At 45.1% G+C, this 25,850-nt stretch overlaps 1 protein-coding gene across 10 annotated transcripts in view; it reads left to right on the top strand.

Annotated features, from left to right (window-relative positions):
- Positions 1-25,850, top strand: part of CLIP2 (CAP-Gly domain containing linker protein 2) — a 62,507-nt gene that overhangs the window by 3,664 nt on the left and 32,993 nt on the right. For 9 of the 10 annotated variants that reach the window (XM_086858927.1, XM_086858923.1, XM_023939086.2 and 6 more), the window contains 2 exons: positions 8,853-9,077; positions 25,248-25,786. In XM_086858927.1, coding sequence (XP_086715053.1) covers positions 8,966-9,077; positions 25,248-25,786 — 651 coding nt within the window. In that variant the 5' untranslated portion in view covers positions 8,853-8,965. Of the gene's footprint in view, positions 1-7,398; positions 7,490-8,852; positions 9,078-25,247; positions 25,787-25,850 lie in introns of those variants that run through there. The other variant, XM_086858929.1, reaches the window with a different exon arrangement.

Genomic DNA, 25,850 nt, shown 5'->3' with positions numbered 1-25,850 from the left:
GGGGTGCCTGGCTAAGCGTGTTGGCCTTAGCCTCTGCCCAGCTGCCTGCTGCCAGCATTCCCCTCCCCAGCAATGCTCCAAGAGAGCCCCATTCATCAGCACAGCTCTGTCATTGCTGGTGTGCTGATGCTTTTGAACACAGTGCAGCTCCCGATCTTAAAGTTGCGTCTGAGATACAGGATTTTAAGAAATTACCTGCCAGGGATTAGGAAGGAGGGAGTCTGCATCAAACAGCTGTGTTCTCACAAAAGTTGTCACTGCCTACCACAAATCTCTGGGAGTACAGCACTTCAAAGGCTGAGCTCTGAGACATGGCACAAGTGACAACATTAGCACCAGCCACTGCAGCAGAGCAGGGAGGAGGTGTGCAGGAGCCTCTCTGTCATCTCAGGAGCACTTGTGTGGGGCTGCCTTCCATGAAGGGAAAGCTCATGTGTTTTTTCAGGAGATGCTCTCAGGTTCAGTATGGATGGGATTATCTACTGATAAACCAAGGGTTGGTGTGTGCTCCTCTGTCCTTGCAGGCTGCCATAATCTACTCTAGCAAGGAGCAGCTCCTGGTGTGTTTTCTCTTTATCCCTTGTGCTTTTTGGTTTGGCAGAAGAAGTGATGGAGAACCCAGAGGGGTTCTGGTACAAGGGATGTGGCTCTGTGAGGGCATCCAGGCTGATTCTTCTGTTGTGTTACTGGGTGGTTAAAATGTACCAAGGCATGTGTTCCATCTCCTGACTGAGGTTGTTGGTTTTGTTTATTAAAATGCTACCTTTGTCCATGAAACCTGGGGAAATTAACTTTTTTTTTTAAATTCTGGTGAGGACAAGAGAAAATATTTAAAACAAGTTCCATACCCCAGGTACATGGTGTTGGTAGCACTTTGCAGAGAGTACACAATGCATGGCAAGGTTAGATACTTTTAAAGCTCTGGGAAAGCCCAGGAATGGGTAGACCTGAATGTGACTTGTTGCTAGCCTGTGTTAAACACTGGTGTGCACTTATCTATAGAGATATCTGTGGATATTTATAGAGAGATCTATCTTTTCATGGATGCCTTTTGTTAAATACCTTGTGACTCTTTTCCTCTCCATCTCCCAAGGTCTCAAGAATGACCAAGGAAGTTGCTGACATGGGTTGAGAGCACTATTTTTTCCTCTAGTTCTGACTTGAAATGCCCCCAATAATCAGTCTCTGGCTGTTGTTCTTTTATCACTGTTCTTATGGTGTTTATGGTAGAATTTCAGGTCTTGTTAGCCAGGCTTGGATAGTACTGGTGATGTCAGTCTCCAGCATGACTTGGGCTTTGTTTTACTGGTCAGTTTTTTAAAACAACCACATTGAGCTACTGAATAAAAGCAAACTGTCCATGCTCACTCCAGAAGTCCTGGTTAGAGTAAGGAATTTGGCTTGGTCTTTCATGTGTCCTGCTCTATTCCTGTCTTCTCCATGTGGGTCCTTCCTATCTTATCCCACGTGGAAACTCTTTTCTCCATGGCTGACACTGATGGGGACACACAGAATTCTCAGTGTATCATTGTACAAAGTCTCTTTCTGCAGCACCCCCGTGCTCTTGGAGCCTTTCCCTGTTCTGCTCAGAGCAGCCTGTGTGCTCTGTTGTGTGTTGATGCTAAACAGGACAAAGCAAATTCACTCCCCTCGTAGCTGCATTTAATTTCTTGCTCTTACATGATTGTGCAGTAGCTCTTGTTGCGGAAAAATTACTTTATTGCAAGTGACTGATACTTTCTGCTATTCCCAAAAAAAAGATCTTGTTGAAACCCCTTTTTTAAAAATAAAACCTGCAGCAAACCCACAGTGTTTCTGCAGCAGACTTTTTGGAAATCATTCCTGTACACTGGTACAGTTTTTATGATCCCATTCTAAATAAATGAAACTGTGTCTATAAAACATCTGTGGCTGGTTCAGATGCAGCATAAGCAAAGAAAGATGTGTGAAGAAATAAAGCCAAGCTTTGTCATATTTTTGTTGTTTTTTTTTTTTTTTAAACTTCAGACTGATTGAATTAAATATGATGCTGACTTGAATTGGCACTGAAATTGATATTTTCATTTCAGTTATTTATTTGTATTGAGCTAATGTTAAGTCACCTGCGTAGTTGCAGAGGAATGTGGCACAGGCTGGCAAAATTCCATATTGCAGTTTCTGAGCCTGTCTTGGAGTCTCTATCTCCTCATCCCAGTTTTCTGAAGCACAAAGGGAATCTAAACCTTGGTTTATTTTAAGTGTTTATGCTCTGAATTCTGCTGTTGACTCCCTTGACAACTCCATTTGTGCCTGTGAAAACCAGATGATTATTTTTGAAAATATTTATACTGTGTGTCTATAAAATAAACACTTCAGAAGGACTTCCCAAAGTGCTTTGATGGGTTAGATATTCAGGGAGACAGTGGTACCATCTCTGCCACTTTTTTCAGAAGTCTTGAGAAAAATAGTTTCTTTCTATCTGTTTCTCCCAGGTACAAAAAGGTGTAATTCTGACCTCCTTTGAGGTTTATGAATGAAATGCTCTGGGGATGTTGGGAATGTGGATTTGGAACTTTTAAATCCCTTATTGCTCCTCATAAATCCCTTTCCTGTGCTTTCACACATGCTTGCTTTAAAAAAGGCAATGGAAATCAAATTGTATTGCCTGTGCCAGAGCTCTTGGTCAAAATCATTTCTATTTTACTCAGTAACTTGTGTAGTGTAGTAAAGACCACATGGATGTTGGTTACACTGGAAAGATTTCACAGAAACTTCAGGAAATCATCTGATCCATCAGGCTGTTCCAGACTGGATCTGTCTTCACCTGCCATTCAAGACAGAGGTTTGAAGATTTTTAAATTTTCAAAGAGTAATGTAGCAGTGAAGGAATTTGCACAGCCTCTCTGGGCAGTCTGGCCCAGTTTGAACTCTTTTCTGTAGTGCATGCCTTCCCCTTTGCTTTGTTGTTGTCATTGTCACTTTGCCTATCTGCCTGTTTCTGTTCAAAGGTGTTTCACTGACAGAAACCATCACAATTTATTTGACAGTGTGAACTTCTTTTGCAGGACATCCTCTGCTGAGGCAGGGAAGGCTCCCAGCCTTGGGCACCAGCTTCTGACAGAGTCACTGACAAAGGATTTCCCTGGCTGATCTGTTCTTTTTCTTCCTTTGGCATATTCCTCCCCTATTTATCTGTTGCATCATGCTTTGACAACTTCTGTGTCCTGTAATTAGTACTGGAAACTCTTCAGTAGCCTGACAGGCACAAAAAGCAGCTGCCTGTTGAAAACAAGCAACACTTTCCCATCCTTTGTGAACACTCACATTCATGACCTGCAAGTGCCTCCTCTGGATGCAGGGACTATCCTGGCTGTGGAAAAAACTTCCCTAGAAAAAGAGGGAGTTGTAGTTTTTTTAAAACACCCTCTCCAGTTGTGTTTAATGGGCTTTGTAGCCTCACATTTGGCTGTTTTATATTGTGTACTGTGCTACCTCTGTGGCTCCCATCATCATGAAGTTTGCCCTGGTGAATAAAGCCCCTCCTTGGCTATATTTAGCATTTAGCTATTTGTTTTATAACTGAAATCCTTACTATGCAAATTGGAGCAGGTCAGTCTGCAACCTTGCATAAGTGCCTTTTTTTTTTTTATTTTTCTTTTCCTCCCTCTGGACTTTTGTTTCCCAGCTGGTAAGTTTGGCTTGTTTAGCTGGTGACCCATCCACCAGAGCCATCCCTGATGGAGATTTAATGATGGACAATATTGCACAAAAAGGCAGGCTTGTGTGGAGTGTGCTGGTGAGACAGAAGATGCCTGTTGAAGGAAGGATGTTTTGCCTTTCACTGTTCATCTTTTATTTGTCTGTTTTTGTGGGCTTTTACTGGGGCCTGTGGAGTAGCTTTTTGAACTTGCTGACTCTCATCCATAGGAAAACTTTGTTTATGTGTGTAAAGATATTTATTTATTTTTCTAGTAAACAATACTGGCAATATTAATGCCTCCTGCAAGCTTAATCTTGATGTCTTTGAAGCATCTGCAAGCACTATTCCTTTTTTTTTTTTGTCTCTGAATCTCCCCAGAGCACACTGGCTGGGTGCCAGGAAGGTGTAGGAGCACTTCCAGCACACTTAGACAGAAATGTCAAAGTCAAATGATACTTTTTGGTAATCATATGATTCAGGTTTATGGAGTGCTGTGATACACTCTGCCTTAGGATGCCAGCAACTTTGATTGCCATTTTTAGAAGTGACAACTCAGTTTTTGCTCTTCCTTTTTGGTTGAAACACGACCAGTTTGTGTTAAAGATGTTGTGCCTCTGCACTGTGATGTAGGGAGGCTGCTGTTTGTAAGGGCTTGCTCTCCTCCTGTTCCTCTTCCAGATGCTGGTTTTCACAAATAAGACTTCCTGTGAACAGGGAACTTGGATTTTATCAAAGCCTCGTGAATTGTAGAGAAATCTCTAATGGAATAGAGTGGTGATAAATCAAGTCTGAACTGACCTGCAGGACACCAGTTGTGAAATCTCTGTGTACATTCTGTTCCCTTCCCATGTGCAGCTTTGGTGTCATGCCCCTAATAAATCTCTGCAGGGACACTGTCCCCTGCCCCCAGGGCTGAGCTCTAGGGAGCAGAAACTCAGCAGAACCAAGACCATGTCCAGGACTTTTCCCACAAATTAGGGATAGTTTTGCTCTGCAATTAGTACAGAATTACTGCTATCTGCTGCATCAGTCCTCAGAAGGCATTTTGTCAGTGTGAGGAGCACAAGCCCATCCAGCCCATAAATTACTCCACAGGTTATGTGATGACTTCCTTGAATGTACTTTGGCTTTTTCTCTCTGCACTTTGCCTCAGGATTTGCATTGTGGTTTTTAGAGTGCAATAGGAGGGGTTTGCACCTTGTTCCTTTTAAAAATCTTGTTTTAGAAGTAAATCACAGGATGTTCAGCCTATCATAGAGGTTAGAATTAGTTTTTTAAAAACTGAGCTTTTAAATAAAAGTCCTCTAGGCTTTCTCTTGGCATTCTGTGCTAATTATTACAAAACTTGAGTGAACAAGAAGACTAAACACACCTTCTCACACTTGTCAGGGAAACTGTGTAGTCACAGCAGAGCTTTATGGCTGAAAACCCATTTGAATTCTTCAGCTGCAAGACAGAAAATACTTGATAGCTGAGAGATGGTACCAGGATTCCCTGGTTTTCCCTACAAATAACTGGAAGCAGTATTCTCCTTTCATTCCTGCAGTACTCTGCCTCCATTCCCTCTATGGGAGAAGGAAAGGTTTTCTTGGAAGAAGAGTCTGACCTTAATTAAAAATGAGTGTCTCTCATTTCCTCTATGCTTCAGTTAAGTGCAAGGATTTACTCCTAATCTGCCACGTGCCTCAGAAATGGGTTTCTGGTGGCTTGTCAGCAGGAGTAACTCATCAGAGAAGTGAGAAGGTGATGACACAATTACCTTGGATCGGATGGAGCATCTTAAGGAATTAAAAGATAAAATTGCCTTTTCTTCTCAGCATAATCTCTGTCTCTATTAGCAAAGCTGCAGTTTGGCGTTACCATATCCTGTCTCTGATGGGATTCATTTCCTGCCCCTTTCACCCAAGGCTGAGAACTTCAAGCCTGGCCCTTGGATTTGGATTTTCAAGGCAAAATTCTGTTCTTGGAGTCCCTAACCCATCTTTGCAGCATGGTCAGTGTTGTGAGGTTGTGAGCCACAATACCACAGACATTTCTGGGCATAAAGCAGATGAGGAGGGAATAAAGTATCATCATAAAATCACCCCAAGACACTTCCCCTTTTTGAGCCTGTGTGACTCACATTCAGCTGTCCCCTTTTCTGATGGAATTTTGGCCATTGAAGCATTCCTGGGATGCTTTTCTTGGTTGTGGGAACAGACAGAACCATTCATCCCAGTATGGAGAGACTGCAGGCAGAATCTAGCAGATAACTAGAAAATGCTTGTTGTTTGTCATGTCTTGTAAAAGAAATAAAAACAAAATAAGCAGAGCTGGTGGCACTGGAATATCCAGAGGGGGAGATGGGGTTTTCTTTACAGTGTATCTGGAGAAAGTCACATTTCCATGAAGTTTTGCAGGAAGGCAAAGCATACAGCTTGTGCAGGTAATATGTGGATTAGGAATGATAAATAACATAGAGAATAGAGATTTTCAGTTCCCCTGAAGTTTCTGGCTAGAGCTTAAAGCCCATTCTGGCTGATTTCAGTATCAGGGAAGAGAGATGGCTGATGTGTTTCTCACACCACATGTTTGCCTGTGTTCAGCCTTTCCTGCTGGAAGCAGATATTTTAGAAGCGCTGGAATCAGGTTTTTCAGGAGGGCTCTGCTCACAGAGCCCGTTGGGAAGCTGAGGGTTCCTTTTGGGAGCTCAGAGCATGTTGTTATCTCTAATGGAGCAGGGCAGTGCCCTGTGGAGATACTGGCCTGTGTCCCAGGCCAGGGATATTTCTGCAGCATCACTCACCTGGGAGCTAATGTGGGACTAGGATGGCTCAGGCAGCGTTGCTCTGGGTGGTGAAAATGACCTAATGGCATCATTTGGAAAAGCTCCGTGCTCAAAGCCTTCAGAACTTCCTAAAAATCTGCTCATATACATTTGTGTTGAAGTGGGGGAGAAACTTGTGACAGAGAAGGAGTATCCATCCCCAGCAGCAGGCACAGAGTTCTTTAAAAGCATCCCAGACGTTTATTTTTATCTGTGTAGTACTGACAAACCGCATTTGTAGTAAAATTTACTCCAGTTCATCCTCATTTCCCTGTGTGATGATGAATGAGCAGGGGTGTGCTGTGGTCAGCCTGCAGCTTGTGACAGTGACACTTTACATGATGAGCTTGCCCCTGTCACTCTCCCCATAAACTGAAATGCCATGGGCACAGCCAGGCAGGGGATCTGCTGCCATTCCCTGTGGCACTTGAGAAGTTTTTTGGATCTGTTGGATGTGACCCCAGTGAGTTTGGCCATGAACTGGTTGTATTTCAGGATTAAAGCATCTGTCTGTTCCAAGGGGAGCATGATTAGCAGCCTGTGGAGTTCATTTGGTTTTAGCATTGGGGTGTTGAAAGCGAATGTGTTTGTGTAAAGATTTCTGGCAGAAATATTTATGTGGTGGGAATACACTTCCTCTTGTTTCCCTCCCCAGTGTAAAAATATCCAGTTGTCCTGAGAAGAAGCAGAAAATTACAATATCCTGTGGTGGGAGTGGACAGCTGATCTTTAGGGGTAATGAGATGTGGAAAGAGAATGAAGTTCCTGTTCCCTCAAAGATGAGCAGCAAAATAGAGGAACACACTAAATTCACTGCAGCCTCCTGACAACTGTTCCTTGCCAGCTCTGTGGCAGGAAGGCTGTTTTATCTTTTCCTTAACATAAATAACAGCTCTTGTCTGTTATTTCTGCTGTGGGTGATGTGATTGGATCATCCTGCCTCTCGTAGTCAGTCCTGACTTCTGTTTGAGGTGAATATCTGCAGGTGTCTGAATCCATCCCAGGTATTGAGCACCTTTGTGAGCACATGGGGAAAAGACCTTGGGTCCCTCATTTTTTTTTGCTCAGGCTCCCTCCCCAGGGATCTGCTGATCCCTCCTTTCATTGTCTCTTTAAGCTGATGTAGGATGACTGACTCTTACTGCATTTCGTTGTTTTAGACATTTGTGAGCCCTTGGGAACACAGTTTTGGAATTCTCCTTGCGGTTTTCCCTCCTCTGTGTCTGCTCACAGCTTTTCCTGGAGCCGTGCCAGCCCTCTGCTCTCTCTGACCCAGCCTGTGTTGAAGTCCTTACTCATGCCTTAATCATTTCCCATCTCATTATTGCAATTCCCTCCTTGCAGCATCTGTAAATCTTTGCTGCACTGATTCTCAGGGGTGCTGGCTCCTTCCTTTGCCCAGGAAGCAGTGTCCTCACTTTCTGGCTGGTCCTTGCCATTAGGTCCCTGCCTTACTCTGCTGCCACCTTTTTTCCTCCACTGACTCCCAGCCTCAGCTTCCTTTTGGTTGAAAGACTAAATTTTTTTATTATTTTTCTTTATCCATTAGGAATGTGACTGCCTTATTTTTTTTTGATTTTTTTTTTTTTTTTAACAACTTAGTCATTTCCTTTATTTTTCCTTTCTTGCCATAAAATTGTGCTTGTTGATGCAACATCCTTGCAAGGACTTTGGAGGTTTTATTCCATTTGCCTACTGGGAAGGGAATGACATAAGGAAGGGTTGTGACTTCACTAATGGATAGTTGGTAGAGTTATGCTTAAGTTCTGAGAAGTTTTGGGGTTTGTTTTTTTTTTTTTCAAATTTTCTTTTAAATCCATAGGGTCAAATGCCCTTTTTCCTGTTATATGTTTTGAGATTTGTCTGTAAGGAAAGGAGCTGAAAATCCCTTCTCAGAAACTGGCTTCATCCTTCTTTCCCTGCCAGTTTGGAGAGGCTGCCCTGGGGGCTGGTGAAACTCAGGGCTTTGCATGAAAGGTGGTGCCTTTTGTCAGGGTTCTGACAGCACAACTGAGGCTTGGCAGGTGCTGAACTGAGCCTTTAGAATTTAAAACCAGTCAAAACCATTTCAATGACTCAAATCCTAAACTTTAGGATTTTAAAATTTTAATTTTAAACTTTTTAAATTCTTATTTAACGGCTCCAGGAAGTTTCAGGTTTGGCCCAGGACTGAGATTGATGGAAAAAAAAAAAAGTAACATGAAGATGGGAGATGAGGGAAATATCAGCCTCATTTTTTAGGTGAAGAAATGAAAGGTTCTGACTCTTCTAGGGCTGTGAGGACAGAGCTGGGCACTGCTTTCTGGAAGCCTGGTCCATGCTCTCCCACTCATTCTCCATCTGATTTTTTGTGCTCTTCTCTCCCAGGTGTGTGACAATGGAAGAAGAGGTGCACCATCAAGAAGCCTGAACACCAGGACAGCTCTGAGACACTGGCAGTAGGAGCCTGAGAATCCTGAATTCCTGAGAATTCAGGAATCATGCTGAAACCAAGTGGACTTAAAATCCCAGGCAGGGCTGGGAAGCACTCCAGCCCAGTGGGACGAGCATCAGGGACCACCACAGCTGCTGTCACCACTGGCTCCAAGGAAGGTAAGGGCTCCATGCAGGGGCATGAGCTGAGCCAGACTGCCTGGCTTGGAGGCAGTGCACTAGAGGAGCCAGTGGGATGTGAAATTCCCCATCTGTACGTGGGCTGATGGATCAAAACAGGGTGAGGAAATGGGCTTCCTCTCCCAAGTAATGCACAAAACAGGCAAGTTGTGCAGTGGGAGGGAGGCAGATGGATCCCCTGATGTTTAGGGCTGCCAGAGGTGCCTGTACAGACACTGGCATGGGAAGGGCTGGGAATTAGGCAGATGGGAACCTCCCCCATGACCTTAAACACTGCCCTGTAGCCATTGCTATTGGCCTGTGAGGATGCAGGAGTAATGACTGAGCACTTAAGGTGATTTGGCCTGTGCTGTTCATGTCAAATTAGTGCCTTTGTTCAAACAGAATCATTTGAAGCCCTAGGATTTGAATAATGACTTCACATACCTACACATGCTTTGCTGGTGTTGATTTATATCTAGTGTATACACAAGCTATGCAGACTGCCATTATCAGTATAATTAAACACTTCAAAAGTAGTTGAGGGGGTATTTTGCTTAGGATTCATTTTTCTGGCTTATTAGCTGGTGGGTTGTTTTTTTATTATATATAATTTAGTAAATATTCAAGATGGGAGTTTCGTGTGTCATGTTCTTCATTTAACTTTGTTAAAAAAGGCTTTCTTCTTGCTTCTGGGGAAACATGTCAGGATGATGTATATCCTATCAAAACTTGTACTTTCACTACATTACACTTTCATTTGAGAAGGTCACTGGTTGCTTTAGATCTGTCAACCTTTTGTCCTTATAATTCAGGCTGCTTTTTACATTCCTGGTTACTTTACTATGTGTTTCAGCCTCTAAAATATAGAACATCTAGCAGAATCAGGAAAGCCTTTCACCTCTTAGACAGCATTTCTAATCAAGGGGATAATATTGGCCAAAATTTGCTTTAGCATGCTCAAACAAATTAATTTGGGATATTGATGCTGCAGAGTGAGGGTCACAAGACAATGCTGTCTCTTGACAGAGTAATGCAGAAGTGTTAATTATTTAATCAAAACAAAAAAATACCCATCTTTGAGGTTCTGTTTTTCTTGGGCACATTGAGATGGTGATTCAGGCACAACCTCTGCACAGGATGTTCACACACAGACTCTCCTTGCTGCTGAGCCACTGGCTCTCTCTTATTACACATCAGGGGCTGTGCTTTGCTCATGGATTCTTCCAGCTGAGCTCTTTCCTCTTTCAGTGACCATCAGTGCGTGTGTGTGTAACCTCTGCCACTGTAAATTCTTTCCCCAAACATTAGTGTAAAAGCCACAGCTCTAACTTGGGTTTTTGCACATCTGCAAGTCATGTTTGAGGGCCAGTCTCTGCTTGAGGTCACGGGCAGAATTCCAGATCCTTTGCTGTGATGCAGCACTACAGGGATTGGAAAGGTGCTGCTCTTCCCTTGCACGTTGGTCCAATTATTACCAAATGTTTGGATTGCAGTTTTGTGTGAATGGCTTTTACTATTAGAAAGCCTGATTTCTTTATTATGTGCCCAAATCTAAGATACTGAAGTATCCTTTTATTTTTTTTTTTTTGCTAGAGGGAAGCATAAATTGACAAAGGAAAAGCTTGATAGGTTTGGCTGTGTATTTTGAAGTTGTTTTTCTGTATTTCTGAATTTCTCCCTTGTTTCTCCATACCCTCAACTGTGTTTGAGAAATGAACCTGAACTCCAGTGATGTATCTGTGTAACTCCCTGTTGTGATTCTCTCAAGGAGCTTGGGCCTGGATTTATAATTGCAGTGTGACGTGGAGTTGCTTTCAGTTGATTTTAATCACATGAAAAACATCAAAATGAGAGAAAAGATCTGAGGTTTCTCTTCCCCCCAGAGGCTTTGTAGTGGCATCTCAGCAGGCACAGTTGGTGCATGTCCTGTGGGATGAAAGGGTCAGTCAGTGGCAGGGTGAAGGCAACCTCTGGGCTGAATGCAGTGCCTGTTCACTGGAGTTCCTTTGTGCCTTGTTCAGCTCCAGCCATCTGTCACCAAGGGATGTGCAGCCAAGTGCCCTGTGTGGCTCCAAATGCAGTCTGGCCTTTGCTTGAGACGTTCTAAGTTTTATTCCTGGAAAAAAGTGGGCATGGAGAAGGGGAGAGAAGTCTTGTGATGGTGGGCTGGTACTGGGTGACAGATGTACTGCTGCTCCTCTGCCTCTCAGGGCAGTGCAGGAGGCTTTTGGAAATGGTGGAGCACTGAGCCATTCCTACCTGGAAGGTGAGAGCAGAGCACAGTGGCGTTACTTGAACAACGTGGGCTGGGTGTATAGCAGTGGTTGGGCTGGTAGTGTTATCTCTGACACCTTCTCACTCAGTGTCCTGCTCAAGAGCTGCTCTGTGCCCCTGCACAGCCTGTACCTGCTCTTCCTCCTGCAGATCTCTCCAAAAAGCTTCACACTTTGATCCTCTTCCCCTCCCATAAGTTTATCCTAATTTTATCTTTAATTTTGTCTGCACAAGTGCAAGTGGAGGTACTTCCCTTTATTCTTACTCTGGAACACACAAAGTTGCTTTGATTTCTTCTTTCTCTTTTCCCCAGTGTTCTGTCCATATTCTTTTGTAGAGAATCAAGTGTCTCTTATCTGTCTCTCATTTCTCTCTTCCTTCCCCAGGCATGGAGATTCCTCTTCAGTATTTCCATGTACTCTTGACAAGTCACATCTGATGTACCAGAAAGGGGGTGGATGCAGATGGGAGATGCTGTGTATGCAGAATTTCACAGTTCATGGCTGTGGGTTTCTAGAGACCAAATGTGCTGTAGTCACACTGAGCCAGCTTGTCACACATTCTCTGTCAGAGTTATTTTTCCTGAAAACATATTCAGAGTCAATTCAGCTTATGGAATATCCTATGTCCTCTTTGAGCTTTCCTTGAGTGGAGAATTGTTGTGTCTCCTTACCTGAGCTGGTGCTCTCAGAGCTGTTAGGTGTAAGAGCTTTTGTGGTGGTGGTCTGGGTTAGGTACACTGGCTTGCTGTGGTTGTGGGCTTTTTAATAAAAAAACCAAAATTGTCATTCCCACTGAAAGTCAGTGGGGAACTGGCAGCTGACATGGACTCCTGGAAGAAATCAGCCTTGAGTGGTGTCCCTGCTGGCCATACCCCTCCCTTCTCTCCTGTAAAGCTGGAACAACGGAAAAAATAAGTTCTGCTGCTTTGCAGTAATTATTTTCCTTAACCAGACTGAAAATTCATCTCTAGCTGCCTTAGGAGAGGATTTCCCACCAATGAGTTGGCTTATTTCCCACGTTTCAAGTGAAGAAAGTCACTGCTCTTGAGCCCACATTCAAGAGAAGTTTCTGTGCTAAAGGTGTGGGTCACAGGTAAAGGGCTCAATATAATACTTGGATTTCTTGTTACAAAGCTCATATGTCTCCATTTCTTCCTGACCCTCCTCCTGGAAAAGCAAAGTCCTGCTTTTGCAAGATGGAAAGAGAATGGAAGCTGTGATGAATGGGCCCACAGAGCCCTCCCAGCTGGTGGAACAGGTGAAAGCTGCTGGGAGGAGAAGCATTCACATTTCAGAGTGGGTTTTGTCTGCTCAGAGCAGTGCTAGAGTAACGTGGTTGGAGGAGAAATTTGCCTTTCATACTTCATTTGGCTGTCAGCTGGCTCTAGTGTTTGTTTATGGCTCTTAAATCTCCTGTTCAATTAAAAAAATTCTAGCAAAAGACAGGGTACAAAAGAAATGTTTGTATTTGCAGAAGGAGCTGGGCAACATTGAGACTTCAGTGCTTGAGGCAAAAAAGCCCAAACTTGTTAAGTTTTCTGTGAGACTTATGTGCATTCAGTCAAAATCCAGCATAGACCTCAGATTTTACAGATGGATCCTGTCTTTCTGAATGGCCAAGTGCAAGTTTGTCACATGAATTTCATATTTAGGCATGGCTAACAATATCCAAACTGTTTTTCAGCAGTTACCTGGTTTTACTGCCAAAATCTATGCCTTGACAGCTAAACTATACAGCATATTTCTGGGAGCCTGGCAATGCCTTCTTGTTTTCATATAAGTCTTGTGCATTATTTTTGATGAAGAATAAATGCACTAGGCTAATAATGTTGGCATGATGTCTGCTTCTGCAAACACTGTGTGTTGCTTTTGTTCACTAAAAATAAAAGTGAAGCAGACTGTAACGCTCCCAGGGCCATTAAAGGGAAGGGGATGACTGGTTCCATAGGGTAATTAAACTAAAATATGCTGTAATGAGGGTTTGATAAGCCTGAGCTGGGTATTGGATCCCAGTTAGTTGCATTTGGGTTTTGGGTACCAAAATGGTATCAATTTGGTATCAGGGCTGAGGCTGGTCCCTCCTGAGGGACATTTACTGCTGTGCCCCAGGGCTGGGTTTTCATGAGGAGGGTTAACTTTTTTAAAAAACATATATTTTCTAGAAATGTGATTATGTTCTGAGGGCTGCTTCTAATTTGAGACTCAGCAATTCTGTGGCCAAGTCTCTTTTTATCTGTACCCTCCTCAATTCTGCTGGAGGACCCTAAATCTCACCATCACCTTTAGCTCTCTTGTGCATTTACTGCCTTTCTCTTGCCTTTCCCAGTGGAAAATCTTCATTCCTTTTTATTTATCTGCCACAGTGTTAACAGCAACATCTTGGTAAATTAACTTGGAAATCAGTTGTTTGCCCCTCGAGTTTCTCAGGAGGTTTTTTAAGTTAAATTGGCCGGATGCATAGCAGTAAAAAGCAATTTCTGTTGCTTCTAGAATTTTCTGTGGTAAAAAATAGAGGGAGGGGTGGTGTTCTTCCTGGGGAATTTATGCCTCAGTAATAAGAGAGAACTTGGGGAGGTTGTTCTCAGGTAATTATTGATGGTTTGGTGGCATCTTCACACAGGTTTTTCTTTAATAAAGCTGCAAGAAACTGCTGAGGCTCTCTGATTTTGTAACAATCTATTAATTCTAATTCTCAAATAAATATTAAAGACACTAAACCACTGTTTTGTCTGCAACAAAATAGGATTGTAATGTCCAGAGCAGCTGATTGACTGGCACAGACATAGGGACCTAATTCTTGTCTGTTCAAAGGCTTTGTGCCTCTTGATTAATATTAACTTGGGGTGTTACGTGCTGGTGAATTGAGAGAAAAGACCCCACATCATGGGGCCAGGGGCTGCTATTATTTCTAGCAAACATTTGGTTTTGCTGTTTTGCATCATGGCCTCATGGAGTGATCAGTATTGTCAGCTCCTGTCTGAGTGCTGTCCTCAATTAAATCCATGCTGCAACCCTGGGGTCGGATTAGTGATCCTGCTGGAAATGTGTCACTGGTGTTGGTGAAGTTTGATTAGTTCTTGCTTTATTTTAATGGCTCTGTGTGTACAGGGTCTTCAGCTCCTTGGGGAATTAGGAGGTTGAGGTGCCAGGAGGTGTTTGAGGATCAAATCCCTCTGTTATGGTGTCAGCAGATTTGCACTCCCTTAGTATCCAGAGCTGTGGGATCTGCACAGACCTGGTCAAGGAGCTAACAGGTGGCTGAAAGAAAACAAGATTGTTTTCAAGGGCTGAACAGGAAAAACTGCAAATGGGAGTTGCTGTTTTGCTGGTCTGGGGCTGAGGTACAGCTGAGGAGTGGGAGCAACCGTGGAACAGCTCTGCTGAGGGATCAGTGGAGCCTGAGTGCGTCCCCTCGTCGCTGCTGTGGCTGTGTGGAGTGCCCTCTGTGGAGGTTATGTCCCCCTTGGACACAGATGCTGTCATGAGACCCTGTGTATTTGTTCTCACCCTCGTGGCATCACCTGTGCCAAAGTTTTCTGGCTTGGTTGTGGACCAACCCCTCGGCTGTTTGCGTGGGGCTTGCACTCACCTCACACATGCCTTTTGTGAGCTGCTCTGCCTGCCCTCCTGCACTCTGAAATACCTTTTGTACTGGGGTTTTTGAAGGTGGTGGCTCCTCCACCCTTTCTGCTTCCCCTCCTGAAGGGAAGAAGTACCTTTGGTGGCATTCCTCTCCCAAGAAATGATTCAGTGCATTCCAAGCAATATAAAAGGACATTGAATCGATCTTAGTTTAATCAGCTTTACAGGTAACACATAGAGATAACTGTGAGTCTGCTTTTAATTGTCTTAATGATTAGATACTCTTAGAAGGATTTGATGTAGTTAATCCTTAATATTCAGCTCGTTCATTGTGGATGAGGCACACACCAAAGACATATGGAGGTCAGACGCCCTCCTGCTCTCTCTGTCTATAGCTCTTCACACAACAGCAGGGAAAGAAAATCTGCTTCCCACAGATGTTCAGCTTATGGAGGCTGGAATATAATGAACTGAATCCTGCTCAGCTGGGCTGGTGTAAGGCTGCAGTAGCATCACTGTGGTTGTGGTTATGCCCATCAGAATAGGGATGCAGCTTTGGGGCAGGATCTGCTCCTTTCATCCAACATTTAAGTTGCCCATGTCATTTCTGGTGGTCACTGTGGCTTAGATCTGTTGGGTTTGAGAGCACTTGCTGTGGGGGGTCGATGTTTGTGTCATAGCTCATGTATTTTAGGATCAGATCTGGATCGTGGTCATGTTTACTTTCCAAAAAAAAATAAAAATAAGACACCCACTGCAAATAGGTGACTTGAGTTTTCTGCAAATGATGCCTGTTCATGTACAGCTCATTGCCTTTTGAATTGGATGCTTAGCTGTTTAAGCCAGGTATTTGGAATGAAGTAGATGACTCAGTGTTAATCTACTCTCAAATATCCTTTTTATTAGATTAGGCAAAGCAAAGCCAGCCCAACAAACTGCATTCTGCATAGCGTGGGGCTGTGTACAATCAGTCCATTGTGTGCTGTGTAGCCTGCTCTGTGCATGGATGTATGGCTGTAGGAATAAATGGCTGATGGAGCGATGAATCAAAGCTGTGCTTAGTGCAGTGCAGCCCCAGGATTGTGCCCAGGTTTGCTTGGCAGTTATGAGGTGATCATCTTTACCTCTGCTGTGGTTCCTCTGGGGTGCTGGAGATGGCCCCTGATCTCCCTCTTTCAGGTGTTTCATCTTCTCAAAGAGATGCTGTAATTGTACTGATGTCATGTTTCTACTGAGGAAGAGGAAAAACTACATGCAAGGGAAAAAGCCCAGTGCTTGTCTGTGTGCTGGTACCATCCCAGTGGCTCAGACTCTTTCTCAGCACAGCTGGTCACACTGAAAATCAGCCTCTCAGATAAGGAGCTAACAAAGCATCCTCCTTCATTCTTACATGTCAGGTGTTAATTTTTTGTGTTTCTCCTCTTCAAGAGTAGCTGCAGACAGGGCATGAGGAAATACCATTTGTGGCTGCAGGCTGGCAGCTCTTGTAAAGAGCAATTGCTGTGAAGATTATCCTAACTCCTGCCAGAGGCAAGCAGAGCAAAGTAAAATTAGAAAGTCAGAATAAAGCTTGTGGTTGTACCAAAGAAATATTTCTGAGATTGAGCAGGTTGAAAGGAGAAGTGGTTATCTGTCAAGAGAGGAGGAGTGAGGAAGATTTTACTGCTGTGCTGTATTGCTCCATGTCTAGCCCTAATTGTGGGGAGATTCCATGGTGCCAGCAGAACACTTTCTGCCTGAGCTTGCAGCTCCCAGTTGCACAAATGTACCCAATAAAGGATGCTTTGAGCCTGAGCTGGGGCAGTGTGGGCCTCTGCAGTGCTCAGTGTGCACTGAGAGCACAGGTGTGAGTGTCTCATCACCTGTCACACCAGGGAAAACACTGCCCTGGACTCCAGCTAATCTGACCTGGCTGGGGTAACCAGATCACTGAACACTCCAAGGATGTGTGGGAGGTTATAATGCTTCCTCCATAGCTGGAGTAAATACTGTGCCCTCAGGCAGTCTGTGCCAGAGCTGGAGTCAAACTAGACTGTCTCCTGTCATTTAACTTTCCTTTCCCATGGATTGTTAGAGCTGCAGTCGATCTGCTTGTGCATGGCTGCTCAGGTTATGCCCTATGAGTAAATACCCTGAGTTATGCACACGCAGCAACTTCTCCTGCATCTTGTTCCCAGTGCAGGGAGCTGCTGGGATCCCCTAAACTGGCTCCAGTCTAGCCAGAAAGTAATAATTGCCCTCCAGACAGAGCCAAGCTCTTTTTTTTGGTGTCTTCTATTCTACATTTGATTGGGACTGAGCTAATGCTATAATTTCTGAATGAATAAGTCAGTGCACCTGCTTGAGCAGTGTACTGCTTGGCTGCTCACCTCAGCTGGTGCTGTAGGAATGGTCCCAGAGTCCATCCCAGTGGGTTTTTATGTAGGAATGATGCCTGAGCAAAATTCCAATATGTAAAAAGGCTATGAAATGTTAAAACCCTGCTGCTCAATTACTTCTTCTGGTGGAGGGAAAGCACTGTGCTTTACTTGGCTGCTCGTTACAGTGCTTGCTTCTCAAGATAATTTTCTCCAGTTCAGAGCAGTCCCAAGACTGCTGCACTCTCTCTGCTAGTGCCAGTGTTCTGCCTGGGAAAGCGTTTATAAATGTCTTATTAAAGACCTGTGTCTGCCTCCTTTTCTTTCTTTTTGTCATTGGATCAGCTCAGTGAGAGCAGCTGTCTTCACTTCCACCACAGCAGCCCCCAAACCACACTTGTGCCGTACAGATTCCCACAGAAACGGCAGACAACTGTGCTGTGTGTGTGTGCTGGGGTTTGTGGGCTTAGGCTGAGCTCCTCCTCGAGCTTCTCCATGCTTCTTTGGAAAGAAAAGGCTCCAAGGAATCAGCTTTGTGCTAGTTTTGTAGAGAGCTGAACATACGGTGTGACTGCAGCGAGTGGGAGCTGCTGGAGGGAAGCTCCCCGTGCCGGCCAGCAGCTTCTCCTGTAAGTATCTCCCCCCTCCCCACTTGCTGTTTCTGCTCTTGGGGCCACCTCATAGGTTACTCTGGGCTGCTTTCTAATGCTCCTTTCTTTAGTCTTTCATTACTTTCTGTGGTCTGTGCAAGGTAACCCAGTTTGGCTATGGGGCTAGTGGGACAAAACTGAGTGAGTCTTCAGAGCTGAGGGCTTGCTTGAATGGAAAACTGTATTTTCTTGTGAGAATAAGTTATGGTGAATAAAGTGAGTAATGCTTCTGTGTGGAATATTCTCTAGCTGAAGTGATTTTTTTGTTTATTTAAGGAAAATGGAGACTGTTATTTTGTAATACACCCTGGGTTACTTTAACGTTCTAACCTGGCATTTATTAAATTCTAGTTTTGCAGATGTGTCTGTATGTGATTTCTAGAGATGAGGGGTGGCACACCTCCTTCCTAGAGGAAGAAGATATGGGTGCTCCAATCTTTGTTAAACTTGCAAAGCTGTTAAAATTGTGGGATTTTTGTTTTCATTATTTTTGGTAAAAACAGGGTGCTTCTCCAGAGATGTGATGTATAGGCCCTGTTTTAAGGCTGAAAAATGTTAAATAGAGTATTGAAAACTGAATGTTTAAAGAATATGGTTTAGAAAGTAATAATTACATAAAAATTAAGACTGCAATCTTGAGATGAATAGATCCATCCATATGCTGCAAGGTAATTATCCCTCAGTGAAAGAAACCTTGTGCATTTTCTACTAGTCACTTGCCTCCCTTGTGCCTTGTACTGCCAAAACCAACCTGCTTTGCATATTTCGTTGAATACAGTTGTTTATTTGAAAAGAACTTTAAATCCTCACACACAAATACATAGTTTTGCTGTTTGTTTCTTTTCAGAATGATAGTAGATTTGATTTAGCATAGCTTGTAACCCCCCCCAGCTCCTCCATCCCTCCCATCTCTAGCAGGCACCAAGAATGTGTGTCTCGCCTGTGGCAGAGCAGATTTTGTACCAGTCAGCATCTTGAATGAGACCTTTATAAGAAAGCCTTTGTTTGGGGTGTCTGAGGTTCACTGCCCTTCCCAGCTGCCTCTCTGGAGGCAAATATTTGTCTCAATGGGCATCTCCTTCCATTCAGTGCAAGACAACTTTGCAGTGGTCCTTACTCGGTTTAGCTTCTCATTCATAATTCTCATTCTTATTGTCTTCCTCCTCACTGCAGTTTTATTTCTGGATATGCCTCCTCTCTTCGAAGGAGCTAGACACAGGGATGCTGAAATTGTATCAGATCTTATTATCCATTGGGGTTATTCCTGGGAGCAGCAGGGGCAGTGGATTTTCAGGGTGCCAGATGCAGAGCTTGCCTCTGTGCCAGATCACGGCCCCAACTGTTCAGCTTTGAACTTGCAGAGCTTTCAGTCCTTGTTTCCAAGCCAGCCATAAATCTCTGGGGCTCCTTCCTCCCACAATGTGCTGCCAGGCAGTTGGCTATTGTCTGCAAAATATTGCTTTTTATCCCAGGCACCTATTCCCTGTCTGTTTCTGCTTCATCCTGCAGTTGGAAAGGGCTGTGATAAATCCTGCAGAAAACAGCTGCCTCATTGCTGTGCTTGATAATTTGAATTTCCTTATGGCAATGGGATGGCTTTCACCTGATTGCTAACAACGTCATGTTTACGTAATCCAGGTTGCTTTGAGAAGCTCAAATCCCCACGTGGGCACCTAGAAATTCCACGTGGCAAGGCCTCACCATCAGTGAGTGCTGTGGAGGCAGCAGGCACCAGCCCTCCTCCCATGGGGGGTGCCTTGCCTGTGCCTGTGCAGCTGCTGATGCATCCCTGTCTCCCTGCACAGGTGGCAGCTCCTGGAGGTGCAGCAGGTTGTGCATCCTTCCCTCTTGCCTTCTCTCTAGCTGCTGTAGGTGATAGGGAACAGATGCTCTGGGCTGTCCTCCTCTGAGGGGAAGCTCTGATGAGCTCTGTTCTCCATCAGTGAAGTTTTGCAGTGCCTGGAGATGAAATGTCATTGCAGACCCAGAGAAGCTTACACAACTAGAGTGTAAACAGATGAGTAAAAACCACTGCACCAGGAGCAGATGGTTTTGTGGCTGTGAGGACAAGACCATTGTCCTCCAGCTCACAGTGGAGGGTGGTGGGCTGTTGGATGGGATGGGATCATCCAGCACAGATGTTTGGTGCCCTGAGCAGGGACAGTGTCTGACTGTCATCCCCACCTCATCATCTGAGCATTGAACCAAGCAGCGAGCCAGGCTGCTCTGATGTCTCCAAGTCTCAGTAAAACCAGACATTATTCCTTTCAGCTGGCACCCCTGTGGCCAGCAGTAGAATTTTCCAACTGACAAAATCTTGGCTTCAAATGGGCATTTACAGTCCCCTGGTCTCAGGACTGTCCTGAAGCCCTGCCTGGGCTGGGAGGAGCAGCCCAGAGAGTACCAAAAGTTGTTTTTGACCAGTCTGGGGTTGCAAGGCTGCACTTTGAGATGCTCACAGACTGCACAGCTCGCTGCCCTGTCACAGGTTAGTGGCATCTACAGCAGGGGCCAGTGACACGAAGGTGAAGTGTCTTCAGTCTTGTGACAGTGGCAGTTCTGCTGGGCTGGGGCACCTTTTGTTGCTAGGTAGTGGATGAGAAGTTTATTGATCACCACTGAAAAGGGAGTGCAGCCAGCAGTGGGTGGGCAGCTCTGTGCTGCATGTCAGGCTGTCTTGTGATGTGGTGATGTTTGAGGGTAAAAACCTCTGAAAATTAAAATACAAAAGGAAAAAGACCTCTTTTAGGGACACTGTAAAGCTCTTCTGTAAATACAGTGTTTGTGCTTATTTCTCCTTCCTTCCTGATACAAGACCCTGCTCTGGAATCTCTTCTTCCTTTTGTTTGGTTGTGGTTTTGGGGTTTTTTGTTGTTGTTTTGTCCTTTTTTCTTTGGTTGGTTGGAGTTTTTTCTATGTGTGTTGTTTTTTTGTTGTTCTTGGGGTTTTTGGGGGTTGTGTTTTTTTGTTGGTTTTTTTTCTTTCCTCTTTCTTTTAAATCTAGTGTGCCTCCATTTTATCAATTAACTGCTTGTCTCCTGATTCCCATGGCAACACAACAGGCTGTTGCATTTCTGAGTCCTTTGGCAGTTGTGGTGCCTGGCATGTGCCTTGGGAGCAGTCAGACTACAAAAGGGTTCTGCAGGGAGTAGGAAATAACATGGGCAACACTCACTGTGCCCTGCTTCTCACACTGAACTGCTCTTCCCTTCCTCTCCCTCCTCCCCTTCACATACAAGTTTCCTTTCCCCTTTGTTTCAGTTGCCTGGTGTTAAGAAATGAGCAACTGGAGTGCTGTGGGAGGTCAGAAGATGTGGAGGGAGTGAGGGGATGGATGGGTTCAGTGGATGTGGCTGAGCATGTTGTCAGGGATGCTGCAGAGAAAAGCCATTCCTGCTGATGCTGCAGGGCAAGTGCTCTCTTCCTCCCACTTCAGAGCTTCCAGAGCTTTCTTGAGCAGGGGGTTTCTTCCTTCTGTACTATACAAAGCTTCTGTTCACTCCTTCCTGCAGCAGTTTCCAAGAGCTGGAAGAATCCATGCCCCCTTTGCAGAAGCCCTTGTGCTTGGAGGGATTTTGGACACATGGCTTTCATTGACACGGTAACAAGAGCCCTGTGAACAGGCTGAAACTTCAGTTAAACTTTTCACCTCTCCAGCTCCTGGCTGGTAGCAATTTGGCTTCTGAAGTACTTGTGCCCTGTCAGTGTGGGTCCCTAAAGCTGATGGGATGAGTTTTCAGAAAGAGATCTAAGCACCAGGTTTGCTGTAGTGGTTAATGTGCCAGCTTTGTGAAGGCCAAAGGGAAAGTAGAGATTTGGAGCTGGGTAAGAAGTGTGTTTAGTGGATGCTGTGACTCTGATTTCCAAGTTGCTGCTCAGCCCTGTAAGCTGTGACCTACAGGAAGCCCATTTAATCCAAAAAGAATGAGCCAGCTAATGAACACAATAGGATTGTAAAGTTGGAAAGCCCGAGTGGAAGAGATCCTGCTCACTGCTTATTGTCTTGGAGCCTGGTCCCAGTGAGAGGAGGAAGGCAGTCGCTCCTGTCAGAGTCCTGACTAGCAAGTGAGGTCTGTGCTGGACAGAGCAGCACAGGGAGATCCCCTTGGATCAAGCAGGAAGAGCCTTCCTCATCTCTGGCTTCCAGGTGAGCTGCTGAGTTAGAGGTCTAGCAGTGACCTTCAGAGAGTTCCTGTGGCTTCTTGGTTGGCATCAGCAGGGTTGGGGTGGAAAGTACCCAGTTTGTTCTGTTGGGTGTGTTTCTCTTGCATAACCCTTCTCAATTTCATACCTGAGATCTGTAGCCTTGTTTTGCTGCTTCTTGGAACTTTTTTCTTAGTGAGTTTTTTGGAACTTGTTGGCATTTGTCCGGGGAGTCTGACTAGAAAATGACTTTTCTTCTTCAAAACAGCAAATCCAAGTGACACAGAGCAATAGACCAACTCCTTAGGTGCCTGTAGGCTGGGAAAGCTCAGGGGTCTTTCATGGCAATCCTCTTGGGTGGATTTCCCTTCAGCTGTAAGAAGCAGCTGGAGAGTGGCAACACCGATGTCAGGTCTCTGAGAGCAGTGCTATCAGCTGCTCTCATTTTTGGGCTACCCTAAGATACTCATGGCATCGAAATCAAGTTACTCATTTGCCTTCTGGAAGGCTGGTGACCAGACACCTGCCTGGGAGGATCAGAGCTCAAGTCTGCTTGGACTTCTCCAGATGCTGCCTGACCATCTAGTTAATGGGTGAGTAAAATCCAAGGGAAATGAGTTCAACTTGATCATGGTTACTCTGAAAACCTGCTGCATAAAAAAGCCCATTAGCTGCTCTGTGGTTATTATTTCACATGTGGGTAATGAAAGCCATGTAAAACACAAGTTTCTACATTGTGGCCATAATAAACAAGGTGAACCTTCAGGCAGTTCCTTATTTACATCCTGTACTTTTGAATAATTCACCTCATGCTCAAGAATAATGATGCTTCTGCCTGCACTGCTCAGGAGCCTGGAATAAGATTGTTTCCCTGAGATGTAATTACTGTAGTTCAACATATCTGCCTGTCAGACAGGCACCTAAAATGAACAAGAGTGTGTAAAGTTCCACTAAAATTTTGGCTTTTGGGAGAAGACAGTGTTGCATCAGGTACCCATTGAACTGTTCTTTATTTTTTTTCTTGGTCCAAATCGGTTTTGAAGGTGTTTGCAGTGAAATATGAGTCTAAATGCAATTTTAAATCCTGCTGCATTGTTTGTTCAGCCTTGGGCAGCCTTCCTGCCTTTCTTTGCTTGAGCTCTGCTGCTGAAGGGTTTGCTGTCCTTCCTGTGCCCATCATGGGATTTGCTTGAACATTCCCTGTGTTTTATGCTGTGCTGATCTTCTCAAGGGTTGTTCCAGCTCCAGCCCAGCGTGCTGCTTGGAGATACTTCTGCTCATGAGAGGCATTTGTACAATCACACCTTCATTGCTGCTCTCTTCTTGTTCAGACAAGGTTCAGACCAGGCAGAGGTACTGCTTCCAGGGGCCCCAAACTGGTGGCCATAGGAATTTCTCAAGTGTTGACTTTGGAGTCTAATAAGAACCACACTGTCAAAACCGATCCCTCATAACACACATGATTTAGCAGAAATTAAGTTCTTCATGCTATTGCCCTGCTGCTCTTTTCTTTCCTCTTTACTAGCAAAGCTTCAGAGTATCTTGCTTTGAGAGCTTTTATGTTTTTCACTCTTTCTAGGAGCTGAGCCTGATCTGTCAGGCCCATTACTTGTGGAAGTGCTGTGGGCTGAGCCACAGTGATGGCTGAGGCTGAGCAAGTTTCACACTTCGTTACACATAAGCACTCAAGTTTGGCTTGTCTCTGCAGCTGCTCAGGGTGTCCTCTGACAGCCTTCTCTGACAGCAAATAATTATTTTTTTTCCTGGGTGTGCTTTAGACTTTTCTGGTTGGTGGCACCCAGAAAAGTGGTGGCACTTCAGCTGAAAGTTTGGCTGAAGAGCTTTCACTGAGTGAAAGATTCACAGGATATGTGGGACCCAGTCTCCTCCAAGCACTCCCTACACCAGCTGTGTGGGAGAGCCACACTTGGGACCTCAGGGCTACTGAGAGCTGAGGATGGCTGAAGGTACCTGGTGTGTGACTTGCTGGATCTTATTTTGCAAGGTTTCTCAGTTTCTCTTGTGGTTTCTTTCAGGGCTTTACTCAACCTCCCCCTTTAACCCCCAGAGAGTTTTAATGAAGTTCACATGTCCTTGTCATTTGTTGCCTGGGGCCCAGGCTGAAAGCCCAAAGTTTGTGATGGGAGTGTTTGACAATGGGGTCAGCAAGAACTGGGTCACTGCTGTCTCATTTGCTTGGGTTGACTCTGTTCCCATTCAGGCACCTGTCATGTATTTAAGGGTTCCCTTTTGTATTATGGAGAGTTTGGCCAATCAAGGCTCTGCTGGAGAGTGTGAGCAGAGCAGTGAATACCAGCATCACCTGCAGTTTTCCTTCCCCAGGCAGCAGGGAATTGCTGGAAGGCTGGTGCTGGAAAAAGGGTCAGCTATCTTGAGTTCCATGCACATTGTGTGGCCCTGGAGGGCTCTGCATGAGGATTTGTAGATGTTTCTTGTTTAAAGAGAATATTATATATTGTCCAATATGTTTATATTGAACATACCCCAGGTTGTCTGCTTGCTGCTGCATTTGCTCCAGCAAAGGGCACAGCAGCAGCTGGGAAAAATGGGGAATTTTTGGAGGCTGCTGTGTGGTCCCACAGGGGCTGTTAGTGCCATTGGTGGGACACTCAGTAGGGTTCTCATAGTCCCAAGTACTAAAACATCAGTGCCTCATACTTGAAGAGGAAAAATATATATATATTTTGATTTATTTTGGGGGGTGAAAGGATGACTTTGGCTTCTTCCTGCAAAAGCAGCAGTTCATTGGGTTCCCTTTGGCCAGTCCTTAAGCTCTTACCACCACTCCTGTCCCTTTGAGCTTTTCCACACTAGTGCAGCCCCTCTGGGAGCTGTGAGGGGGCTGAGGTATGGTAAAGGGGATGAGGACATGGGGTCGTTTCTTTATGTTTGTTCTGTGTGAGACCTGCAGAAACTGGGCAGCAGATGGAGAATCTGTGCAGATCTGATCTGCAGTCCTCTGATCTGAGGAAGGTGTGAGAGTAGTGGCGTTGCTCAGGTTTAATCTCCACAGGGTGCACACCTGCAATTTCAGTTGTTGTCCCAGATGTTTCCTTTCTCTAAACACCTTTTCCTGATGTTTTGGCTTCCTTCTAGGATTTCTCCTTATACCAAAACCTCTTTTTCCTTGACTCACAGGCTCACCTTTACACAAGCAGGGTACCACATCCACCACCAGCGCCGAGAAGTCGGGATCAAAGGTTGCCGAGGTGGGCGATGATTTCCTGGGAGACTTCGTGGTGGGCGAACGTGTCTGGGTGAACGGAGTGAAGCCAGGCGTGATCCAGTACCTTGGGGAAACTCAGTTTGCTCCAGGCCAGTGGGCAGGGGTTGTTCTGGATGACCCTGTGGGTAAGAATGACGGCTCTGTCGGAGGGGTGCGGTACTTCGAGTGCCAGCCGCTGCAGGGGATTTTTACGCGACCATCCAAGCTGACACGGCAGCCGGTGGCCGAGGGCTCAGGGAGCGACGCCCCCTCCGTGGACTCCCTGACGGCTCAGAACTTGTCACTGCACTCGGGGACGGCCACTCCACCTCTGTCCACTCGCGTGATCCCGCTGCGGGAGAGCGTCCTCAACAGCGCCATGAAGACGGGCAACGAGTCCGGATCGAACCTCTCGGACAGCGGCTCCGTGAAAAAAGGGGAGAAGGACTTACGGCTGGGAGATCGAGTGCTGGTGAGTTCATTGTGGGGTCCCTCAGGCAAAGGACAAGGATTTGTCCCTCTGCTGAGTGTTCCTG

Source organism: Cyanistes caeruleus, chromosome 21 (genome assembly GCF_971803275.1).
Source record: "Cyanistes caeruleus chromosome 21, bCyaCae1.hap1.1, whole genome shotgun sequence".
NCBI lineage: Eukaryota > Metazoa > Chordata > Aves > Passeriformes > Paridae > Cyanistes > Cyanistes caeruleus.
Note: the sequence above shows the minus strand (reverse complement) of the source record. Positions and strands in the feature narration are given on the sequence as shown.